Consider the following 12,427-nt stretch of genomic DNA (forward strand, 5'->3'; position numbering starts at 1 on the left):
TTGGTGTTTTTGCTATTGCGCACTTTGGCAAAAAGCCTTGCGGCATTCACAGCTCCTCAACTATCCATCAACGCATCAACAGAAATGTGCAAAAAGTGTGTAATATCAGGTGAGCAACGCTTGCCACGTTTGCAACGCTTTGTGGCAAGTTGGCGGTCGCAACGTCATCGATGATAAGCGCGATAAGAAACTAATTCCGCAATTGCAGTGTAGGCATTTTTAATTAGCAATGTCGAAAGTGTTCTTATGGTGGTGTTGCTGCACTGTGCCATTCAGCTTGTTACCCTGACGCGGTCTACTGCAAGCGCTGCACTTTCAAGCCCATATTTTCGGCATGCAATATAACAAACATGAATTACAACAAATTCATGCGAGCAGTGGGTCAGTTGGCGGTTGGCAACGCAGGGAATGCCATCGTGTACCGAAGCAGTCAAGCAGCGCAAAAATGTCCTTCATGCTACTGTCGTTCGGCCGTACGGTCGACCGGTCAGCGGTTACTTTAAGTGTGTGCTAAATGCGCGCTTAAAGGAATTCGCACTTGCTTGCGCTCTTGTGCTTCGGAGAGCGTTTGAATGAGGAAAATTATATATTACGCGCTTGTTCGCTGTAAAATGATCGCGTTGATCCGTTAAAACCTCGTCTGCTGCTGCCGCTGTTGCATGCAACGTGTTACCTACTATTTGTTTTTATTTTTGTGCAGGTGATATTATATAAGTACAACTGCAATAAAATAGGGAAGTAAAAATGTATATCTTAAACAGGTCATACCTACACAAAATATAGGAATTGCTCGCTCCAAAGGCAAGCACAATTCTTCACAATAATATGAAAAAAGTAATAATTATAATTATACTGAAATTATAAATGTGCTCTGTGGCAGCAATGCTACTTTTGTATACATGTATGCTAACTATTTTATATATTATATAAAGATTTTACAATATGTTATATTAACTGAAGTTGCAACAGAGGCAGTATGCCAACAATTATAACTAGAATCGATAGCAAGTATTAGGCATAAAACTTGTGTCGGAAGAACTGGTAGATAAAATGACCCATTGAAGAGTACTTGAGGAACACTACTATTCAGATTATCGCTACATTAAGTGCATAATTGAAGATAATGTGAATAGAGTAGAAAAGTTCAGAAATAACAGGAAAACGAACTGGCTGATGATCCTGCAGGATATAAAAAAGCGTATTCCTATGATTCCGCCATTTCAACCAGAGAACAAAGAGGACCTAGACATTCTCGTTAAACAATTCACAGAGTCTTGTCGACAAGCACTAGAGGTGGCTTGTCCAATAATACGTAGTAGGGGAAGAATAAGGTCCCTCTGGTGGTTTACCGTCCTTAAGAACTTGCAGAAAGATTGCAAGAAGCAATTCAATCTAGCCAACTATCCCAAGGAGAAGAAGAGTGAGATAACTATTATAAGGAGGGCAAAAAGAAATTCGTGGAAATATTTTTGTAATGATATCGATAATTATAAAATAATGGCACAGTCGATACATAACACCGTGTTATCTTGACTTCTCTGGATCTTAACAATGAACAAAATGTTGGTGGATCTAGAAAAGAAGGGGGCACATGTTATGGCCTATGCTGACGATGTGGCAGTTTCGGTTAAAGGCAAGTTCACGAATACTCTCGCTAGCCTTATGCAGACAATATTAAACGGTATTAGGCGTGGGCCGTATCATGCGGACTGAACCTGAGTGCTAGCAAGACACAGCTGGTATTGTTCACTAAGAAACGCAGTACTCCAGAAATCATTATTAAGTGGCACCAGGCTAGCAATAGGAGATAAGGCAAGCGCTACTTAAAACTAATTTTATAGGAAGCTTGCTTGGAAAAAAAACTTGAAAGCTAGAGTAAAGAGAGCAGCTACAGCAATTTACACGTGTAAAGGAATGGTGCGGCCCAGATGGGGACTAACGCCTCGGGTAGCTCACTGTCACTACAAAGCAATTGTAAGGCCGATTACGACTGACGGTAATTGGTATGGTGGCCAATAACGGAAAAGAAATACGCAGTTAGACGTATGGAAAGCATACAAAGAGCGGCCAGTATTTGCATCGTTGGAAGACTCATTCAGGTCTTTTGGTAGGAGTCTAGCACTGGCACGCTTCCTACTCAAAGCATTCATTAAATATGTGGAGTCGATCCATAAAAAATTATGAGATCCTTTGCTATCTCTCTGATGCCAATACGAAGACTTTTATACTCTCGCAACTTGTTGCTACAGAGTATAATAGTTTTGTTCACCTAACTGTTGTTGGTATCATATAAAACTAATCGAGGTAGAAGTAGGGTTATATATATATAAATGATCAGGATGAAGAGACGTGTTGAAATCCGGGTGACTGCCTGTCCGTCCGTCCGTCCGTGCAAGCTATAACTTGAGTAAAAATTGAGATATCTTTATGAAATTTGGTACACCTGTTTCTTGGTACCGTAAGACGGTTGGAATTGCAGATGAGCGTAATCGGACCAAATGCCATAACTAAGCTCCAAAATAAGATAAAAAAATGTTATTGGATATGTATATATAATCGATTTAATGTGCATATCTCCGAATCCGCTACAGCTATAATAAAAAAATTCACTGAGAAAAATTTTTTTTAGCACCCCTATTGACGGTGTGAAAATGGGTAAAATCAGGTGACAACCCCGGCCACTTCCCATATAACGGTACTGTTAAAACTACTAAAAGCGCGATAAATCAAGCACTAAACACGCCAAAGATATTAAATTTTATACCTAGGATGGTATGAGGTGATTTTATAGAAACCGACTTCAAACTTCGTGCCACTGCCCACTTTTAGGTGAAAACCCATATCTTGGAATCTGCTCAGCCGATTTCAACCAAATTTGATACATAACATTCTTCTTATATTTCTATGTTAAAGTTCGAAAATGGTCGAAATCGAATTACAACCACGCCTATTTCCCATATAACACCATTTTAAATTCCATCTGATTCTTTCACTTTCCACAAATCAAGCAACAATGATTATATCGGCGTAAAACTTTGTGAATAATACGTTTAATGTATGCCAAAAATGATCTAAATTGAACCAAAACTGTTCAACCTCTAGGTAATGAATATGTGGACTCCAGTGCCTATAGTTGACTTTTTACCGAAAACATCGGTCAATTTGTAATATATATAATTGAAATTCATATAATAAAATAAATAAATGAAACTCTGGATAATAGTATGTCTTTGTGTCAAAAAAGGGTTGAATCGGATCAATACTTCCTATAATATAAAATTTTGCCAACACCTGAACTAATTTCCCGTGCTTTGATCCTTGCAATTTGCGAGAGTATAAAATGTTCGGTTACACCCGAACTTAGAACTTCCTTCCTTGTTTCTTTCTATTGTTTCGATGTTGTCTTCTTAACAGAGGCGGATGAACGGATAAGGTTAGTTTTCGTTGACGTTAATGTAGATTTGCCAAAATACTTCTGCAACATTTTTAATGATTCCGTAGTCGTGATTCCATTAGATACTCCAAATTTCAAGCAAATTCGTTCTTGAATTTTTAAGCCAAACAAAAAACCTTTTGTCGTAAACAAAAAGCTGCCATACATATTATAATTGACATATGGAGATTAGACAAGAGCGTAAAACAATGTTGTACCAAATTAGGAAAAAATATTAAATGTTCCAGACCGGGTCAAATCTGATCAAATTTTAGTACATCTAGACAACTGTTAAGTAAGGTTATGCTTGGACGTTAGAAGTCAAAATTAATTAATCAACAATGGACCAATGGAACTCTGTCTGCTTTTATTAAGGAAGTTTGTGTCAAAGATCTCTACTGGATTTTGTCCGCTTTGAAATTAGCCCAAATATCCGTGGCTAAGAGTGACTCAGATTTTCCTTTCACTCTATTTTTTAGTAAAGAACTTTGTTAAAGTTATTGCCTTGAATAGCGGTTAATTATAACATATTTAGTTGTATGTTATATTGTACCAACAGTTAACCATTTTTGATATTGAAAAATATTTTTATAAAAAATCCAAATTTTAGCAGTTTTTTTATTTTATTTATATTATATAATCGCTTAAGTTCTTGTCTTTTAATATTTTAAAAGTTCCAACGTAAACGTTTTCGAAGAAATGAATTATGCATGTTTCCATATAGAAAATGCATGTTATGGCAATCAAAAATTGTATACTTAGTTTTCCTGAGGCATCTTCACACTATCCACCAATTACTATGCACCCACCCAACGGGGTTCACTGTCATTACTTAATACATCACTGTCATTCCAATAGCGGAAATCAATTAGTTCAGTTTGTGAGCTTAAAAAATGAGTGCATTTATAGTTGTCGAGTCTTTTATGAGATTGTATAACAAACCCGCTTCTATTCATTAATTTAGAAGTTTTTCTAAAACGCTTTCGACTTGCAACTACAACGCTTTATTTGCAGCACTTGGTAGGTACTTCGCGCCTCAGTGCGTCGTTTTGCAATGCAATTATATGAATATTATTTTAATGAGAACTAATTCAATTAAATCGTGTTGTTGCAGCCGATTCGACGTAGCGTGACAATAGAAACAAAACCACACGAGCAACTTGCCACACTAGCAACAAATTCGCCTGACGCGCTCAAAGTCAAAGTTATAGCCCCATTATGAGCAGCTTAGCAGCGTTGCACTTAAGCTGCCAGCGTTATGTAGCTCATTAGCAAAGCAAGCAAAAAATTGTTGAAAAAAATATTGACTGAAAATTAGCAATACAATGTGTTTTTAATTTATACAAAAACAAAATATGAATAAAAAGATGTTGTTGCAACTTGAATAAGTTTTCGGCTTTAATGTTTTTGTTGTTGTTTTTCGCTTGTTCAGTTTATGGCCGACCGTTTTTATTACAGCTACATATGTTAAGCGCATACGCTTACTTGGCTTTTGTCTGGTGCTTAGCTTTTATTACACAATTTTCATAATCTACACGTTCGCACATAATTTACACTTGAATACGGTTCGCGCTCGCTTGCTTACTTATTTATTATTAGCAATTAAAGTAAGCGCAACGACAACTCATGTCGCGACCGCCCCGCATGTGCACTAACACAGTGACCAAGCAACCGCTATAGCCACTGGTCACTGGCCACCGGTTGGCCGTTGTTGGCCAAAAGGCGAGTGTAGCGCTAAACAAAGCGAGCCGTCAACCCCAATTGAGCAGTTAAGCGAATTGAACGTCGTCCTCAGTGGCTAAAACCATATTTGTGGTGCCGGTGGCAGACATGGTGGCAGTGGCTGTGCCGATATCGTAAATCCATCAGCGACCAAATTTGTGACAGGCTTTGACAAATTTTTAAGGCCCTCAAAGGAAAAATGCCGCCAAAGCTAAAACGGCAACGTCCCTGGCAAACCACCACTACTATAGTGGAACAGTGTATTTATTGCTATTACCATTGCTGGAAAAAGCCACATTAAGATATTGTATATACGGTATATATGTAGAAATGAAATGCCTTTGGTCTACACACTATATATAAGTTTGTGTGCATATTGGTGAGGAAGTCATAAATTCCATCGCATACTGGTCAAAAGGTTATGCAAGGACTAAGGAAGTATCTTGTGCAGTTCGAACGAATGTTGAGTACTATATTCTATGACTACATATGTATATAGGATAAGTATCATAGAGAGTTCGATAAAAACTACTATTAATTAAATGTAATACATAACATTGGTGTACTCTAAGTTATTTTTTTATAAAAATGATAATGATAATAATCAGAAGAAAGGAAGTACTAAGTTACTCGGACTATATGACTACTTTACTATAAAAAATATATCTTTCATTCCATAATTTTCTTAATAACAAATTTTACAAAATTTTTCGTTGTAGAAAAATCAGAATTTTAGCATAAACATTTTCTTCCAAATTAAACAATATTTTTAATAATAATTTGAAACATTAACACCACTTGACTTGAGTTATTCTCCTACCTAGCACTTATGTAAAAAACAAATTATATACACTTACCCCACCTGTAACGTATCAGGATACGAGGCTTCTTTATTTACTTCGTTTATGCTCGTAATAAAATATTTAATACTGGTATTAACACCATAAAATATTTCTCATTTCATTTGAAGCGTAGCAGGAACAACTTGTGGAAGTATTATTCGATGAAAATTATTACTGAACAGGAGAAGAGCTCACAGAATCTTTGGGAGTCACTCAAGCAGCCATTTCAGTACTTTCAATAGAAAAAAAATTTGGTGTCATGTGAGTTGAAGTCAAGAGACGTTAAAAGACTATTTTTCACGTCAGCAATGCTGCAAGGGGTTGCTCGACTTAAGAACAAAAATTTAGAAAAATCTGTTCATTATCGTAAATTTGTCTTACTAAATATCGGTAAAGCTGTTATATCAAGAGTATGTGTACCATAATTGAGTAGTCCTTACTTACTAACGGGTTGAATAGACCTTAACAGTGTTGCATTGGTTATGAAAAATCCACGAGCGTTACAAGTTCAATGTTTATACTAATATACAATATAACAATTTAAACTGAAAAGAGGATTATTCATAGCATTATATGCCTCAACGCCTAGTGGAACTGACCACTTCGCATAAAATTTTTAATTTCTAATAATTATTTAAATTTTTAATTTTTAATAATGCATACCACATTTCAGTTAATAAGCAATTTGAATTTAGCCAGAGAAGAGCTTTTATATTATCATTAATAGGTAAATTTTTTTGAAAAAGTTAGATTTTACTACTTTACTTAACGCATTAATTTTTTTTTTAAATAAGCTTTACAAATTCTTTAATACTTTTTACCATTTACAGTATCTAACGGCTGGTGGTGCTTTATCCAATCTGCATCCCATTGCGCAATCTCCATTAGCCGCCACGACTCCTGCTCATCCACCTGCCTCGATCAGTCCGCCCTCCAATGGGCACGACAGTAATGTTAGCAGTGCTGGTGGTGGTGGTGTCGACCTCAATAGTGGCACACTGACACCTGATCCCGCCTCGCAACCATCAAATACTGGCACACCCAGCGCAGCAGGCAGTAGTGTCAGCGCTAGCGGCAGCATCGACAGCACTTCCTTGGAACCATATGGCACATGTTCAACTGTCGATCCAATGTCGGGTTTACCACCACCTTCAGTAGCACAACACGCGCTATCCTCTGCCCCAGTTTGCTGTGATAATGGTCGACCCGTTATGACAGATCCGATGACAGGTCAAACGGTTTGTTCGTGCCAATATGATCCAACCCGTTTGGCGTTAAGTAGTTACGCTCGTATGCAATCGGCAGCGGCAGTAGCGGCTTCGGCAGGTGTACAAACGACTAGTGTGGGTGTGTACGGTACACCTTATCCCTCGAATGAGCAGAATCCATATCCAAGTATTAGCGTGGACAGTGGACCCTTCTACTCAAGTTTGGTAAGTCAAGAAAATATTCGTGGAAATTGTTATTCGTATTAGAAATTATAGACTAGTTTGGTAGATTTGGGAATTACTATGGATACTAAGCTTAATTTTTATTTTAATACAATGGTGCAGGCGCTTCTATCTTTATCTCCAGGTCCTCCCCTCAAAAAGGGTTGTCTTAGAGCTTTGTTTGAATAATTTTTTGTACTCTGATCGATTCATGAGTAAAATCAAAACCATAAAATGTGTTATCTTTCTAACAATGTGTTACTTTAACACAAAAAAAAGGGGCTACTATTTGGTAAAGTGAAATCGCAGAGAAAAATAAATATAAATTGTATATCCTAAATTTTGTTTGTTTGTAACACCCAGAAGGAAACGTCGGAGCCTACACAGTATATATGTGAATAATCAGCGTGACGAACTGTTTTTAAGATATCAGTATGACAGATTCCACATCTCTTTTTCCCTCCAAGAAGCTATTCATTTGTTGGAATCGCTAATATAGGACTACTATAGCATATATCTGCAAAATAAACTGATCATTCGAAATTAAGTTCTTGTTTGGAAAACTTTTTTCTGTGACAAGACATCTTCACACAATTTGGCAGAGACTATTGCTAAATTTGTATTCCTAGAATTTCCGAAATTATTGCGATCGGACCACTATGGCATATAGAAAACCTTTTTATTTAACAAAATATCTTCAGCGACCTTGGTATAGATTATTTTCCAAGACAACGGTACAATCTCCGAATATATTGTTCAGATTGGACCTTATAGCTACAGACCGACCAAATTCAATATGTTATAAGAAATTCACCAATGAAGGGTTTTACAACTTCGGTGCAGAAAAAGGTAAACATTTTTCTTTGCTGATGATGGATATTATCCAACAAAATATTGATAAAAATCGCAGGTATTAATTCTCAAAACACGAGTTGCACTTCTACAGAACTATATATTAATGGTTTCTTTCTTTGATGTATGTAAAACGAATATTTGATGGTTGCATAAATGCTGTATATATTTATCAAACTCCTTCAAACGACACAGTTCTTTTACCTTGCAACCCTCCAACTCCTGTCAGATACTACGCCTATAATTCAAATCAGTTAATAATCAGGCTGTTTCGAGAGTCGGCTACGAAAAAAGTGGCTGAGAAATATAATATTTTCCTTGCACTTTTGTAGAAAAAAATTTAAGTTTTTCAACAATTTCAATAATTTTCATAAGTGCTCCTCATCAATAGCTTAAAGTTACTGCCCATATGATCACTATTCGCTTTAAATTTGGCAGAAATATCGCAGTTCCGCTCTCGTTCATCTACATACCATACATATTATGCCATTTAAGTATATGCACTTTGTGGTCGTTTTTATTTGTTTTTCCACTTTTTTGTTGCATTATGTTTTAATTTTGCTTTCGCATTTGTTTTTCTATATTTGTTGTTTCGTTTATAAGCTTGTACAGTATTTTGTGCGCATTTATACAGTTGCTCTGCGGGCATTTGTGGCTAATTCTCTAGCGCCCACCACCATCCCTAAGCCACAACAACAACGCAACCGCCAGAACCGCCAGCGCCATTGTCCACAAATAGACATATTGTGGGGTAACACACTCACTGCTCGGCGAACTAAATGTCACTGTCAGTTTGCCTTTTGTTTTTGTTTTTATTGCGGGTACCTAGTGGATTTTTGTTGCTACTTCTCTTGCTGCCTATACTAATGTGTGTGTGTGTGTGTGTGTGTATATGTGTGTGTATGTATGTTGTATCGTCTGCTTATTTGGTTTATTGTTGGTGTGCTTTTCTTGTTCGACTGCGGTTTGCGGATTTGCATTTCGCATTTCCCATTTTCACTAATTTCACTTCGTTTTCCTCTGTTCGCCGACTTTGCTTTGCATTTGGCACATTTGTTTTGCAAGTTGAAGGTTCATGCTTCACGGAGCTTTTGTGCCATTGACGTTGTTATTATTGCATTCGTTATTATTATTATTATTGTTCACTGTTGTTTTTATATTGTCTTGAGTGTTGTTGTTTGTTGCATCTAAGCATCGAATGGTGCTATGTCTTATTTTCGCTTTGCAATAAGATTTACCCAGTCGGAAAACCTAAACTATTTTTTATTATTTTCCTTTTATTAAAATATTACTACATTTAACTAGAGAACATTATAATATTGAGTTCTTATTCTTATAATGGATCAATAGATCTTCTTCTTTTCAAAGCAAATATTAGCCTTCTAGCATCATTAGATGAATTTTTGGTTTTTGAATTGAGGGTTTTTGAAGAGAATTACCGAAGAATATTGATGATGACGCAAGTTGGGGAACAGCCCAATCCACAGATCCACACCTTCTAGCTGGACACACTAGACTCAACGTTACTCGAACTGGTTTAAACCGTCTGAGAAAACCGTTTTTTAAGGTCTGCAAAGTTGTACTCCGTGGCGTCGATAACCGCCACATACGACTGAAATTTCTCCACGGCAATTGACTTTTAACTCGTAAACAAAAAGAAGTCACGCTGGATCAAAACTCAAGAATACGGTAGATGGGACGCAATTTAGAGCTTTATTCGACTAATTTGGTCATGTAGCGAACGGATGTGTGAGCCGGTGTGTTGTCATATCGAATTCGGCATAGTTTCGCCCTTTGACGGATTTGCCTTTCTCCAGATAGTGATCACACTTTCTGAGTACCAGAACACGTTGGCCATCACTTTTCTGACCACGCATTCTTCGGAGCAGGTTCACCAGATCTCAGTTTAGATTAGCAATCGGTGGTGTGCCAATACGAAAACTTAGACGATTGTTTTCAAAGGTCCCATTTTTCGTATCACCTAGGCATGGGCTAGCAAAAACCTATCGAAGCCGAAAGTTTGATAGTAACTGTCTACTAGAATATAATATATGATAGTTTCTCTTGTGAAAGTGGCGTCATTGGACGGTGAGGCTAAGAGCTTATGGTACCGTCCACGTAATGGCATATGTCATATATCCAATTTACTCCAGGTTGTTGCTTGGTCTGTAATCATTTCTTCGAGAACGGCGAAATGACCATTTTCAATCCATCAAAAATTTAAATGAAAAAGCGGGAAAACCCTTACATTTTTCTGCTGGCGTTTCTACTCGCTGCAATCCACCGTACGTATTCACATACATAAATGCTATGGGTGTCTTCCAGCGTATTATGGAAGTTGTTCAGCTTTGACGATTATTGTTATTGTTTTCTGTGTATAGTGTATAGTGTATTGTTGTTTTTGCTTTAATTGTTATGCTGTTGTTGGTATTATTTACACTTAAAGTCTTATGTGCATTTTATTTTTGCTTGCCTCGCCTTTTTATAGTACGTCTGTTGCATCTTTTTCTGCTTAATGCTTCTCAAGTTTCCACTCATCGCTGAACCGCATGAAGCCGAATGAGTAGCTGAGCTTCGATGCCTATCAACTGCCTCCCTTCTGCCGTGAGCACTGCTGTCAGCACCTGGTGTTTTTCTAGCTATTCATGCTTACTCGTATGCAACTCTGTTGGCGCATAGGTATTTCTGCCTGCCAGTTTAATGTGACGTCCGTCCGTCTGGCGGGTTAATGTGCTCATGTTATGACAACAATTATTGTAAATGTCACAAATTAGTTTTGCAATTAGTTTTGCATATGTATATTGGCTTTATTGTTAATTACGCCATTGTTTTTGTAATGTGTAACATGATGCCACACATTTTGTTGTGGTTTTGTTTTATGTCTTTAGCTTGTCTCGAGATTATTTTTCGAAGCTTATACAGACATACAAATAAATATGCTTGCAGTGTTGTATATCTTTAGCGGTAATCAACATCACCGATTAAAACTCAATGTGAGATCATTGAGAGTACTACTATTTGGACTTTGGCTGGACTTTAGTACTTAATTACAGCAGATTAAATCAATACATATATTGTTTATATAATACACAATCATAATACTAACAGCTGTGCAACCAAAAAAATTTTTTCGTCTTTTATTGACTGACTCTAGATTTCTTGTCGTAAAAGATGTTTTAAATACCTAAAGCTCGCACATTTTAAGAACCCTGGGCTTAAACAATGATATAACATCTAATAAAACTTGACCCGGACATTTTCATGTATTTTAATACAAATCTTTATTATCACCTTTAAAATAGGCTCTTTAGTCAAGCAGACCAAAGTATAAGTAAGTTATACTTGCAATAAGCCTCGGCTGGGATGGCCTTCGGTGCCTTCAGCGAATGACTTTTAATGGCTTCGATGAATATGTCGCCAAGTGTTGTTGCCAAAAAAAAAGGCACAGCGAGCCAAATTTGGCGAATACGGTAACTAAGCGATGACTCTCGTGTGACGGTGCATTCAGGTCTTTTGGTACGAGTCAAGTAAATACAAGTTTAATACCCAAAACATTAACCAGAATGTGTTGAATCAATTCACAAGAGATGTTAAGATTAAATGCCTGACCAATTTTGCTGTGGTAAACAAACAGCTGTCAAAAACACACTAAATGACACATGGAGACCAAACCTTGATTCGGTATGACCGTGCATACTACATGGACTGTTCTTGCAAATTTTATCATATCATATATTACTCTTTCGTGTATATATTATAACTTATCCAGGTTTAAAAAAATCTGAACTAATGAAATAATTCATTTATACATTTGACTTCTGGACATTTGTTGTACAACACTTGTTTCATCGATAGCACATATAGTCGGGAAATTTTATTATAGTTCATAAAAAGTGCTCACTCCTTTAATTCCTCTTTGGTAACAATTACTTTAGTAGTCCAAAGGGCCGAACTACTTGTAGTTCAATTAATATATATTGACATTCTAATTTAAGACAGATTTGGAAAAAAGTGTTCTTTATATGTTTTTGTTAGAATCTCGTAATTAAGACCAAAAAAATTGCTGTACCGAAAATAAAACCCAGTCGGTATAAGTGCAGAAGCGTATTTTTTTTTTTTGTGAATTTAAAAAGAATTTTAAGAGTAAT

The 12,427-nt window shown here is 36.6% G+C and overlaps 1 protein-coding gene across 2 annotated transcripts in view; it reads left to right on the forward strand.

Moving 5' to 3' along the window:
- The window catches only part of LOC106625630 (homeobox protein araucan), an 89,805-nt gene that overhangs the window by 12,875 nt on the left and 64,503 nt on the right, over positions 1 to 12,427 (forward strand). For both annotated transcript variants that reach the window (XM_070111292.1, XM_036359150.2), the window contains exon 2: positions 6,828 to 7,430. In XM_070111292.1, coding sequence (XP_069967393.1) covers positions 6,828 to 7,430 — 603 coding nt within the window. The remainder of the gene's footprint in view (positions 1 to 6,827; positions 7,431 to 12,427) is intronic.

Source organism: Bactrocera oleae, chromosome 6, assembly GCF_042242935.1.
Source record: "Bactrocera oleae isolate idBacOlea1 chromosome 6, idBacOlea1, whole genome shotgun sequence".
Lineage (NCBI taxonomy): Eukaryota > Metazoa > Arthropoda > Insecta > Diptera > Tephritidae > Bactrocera > Bactrocera oleae.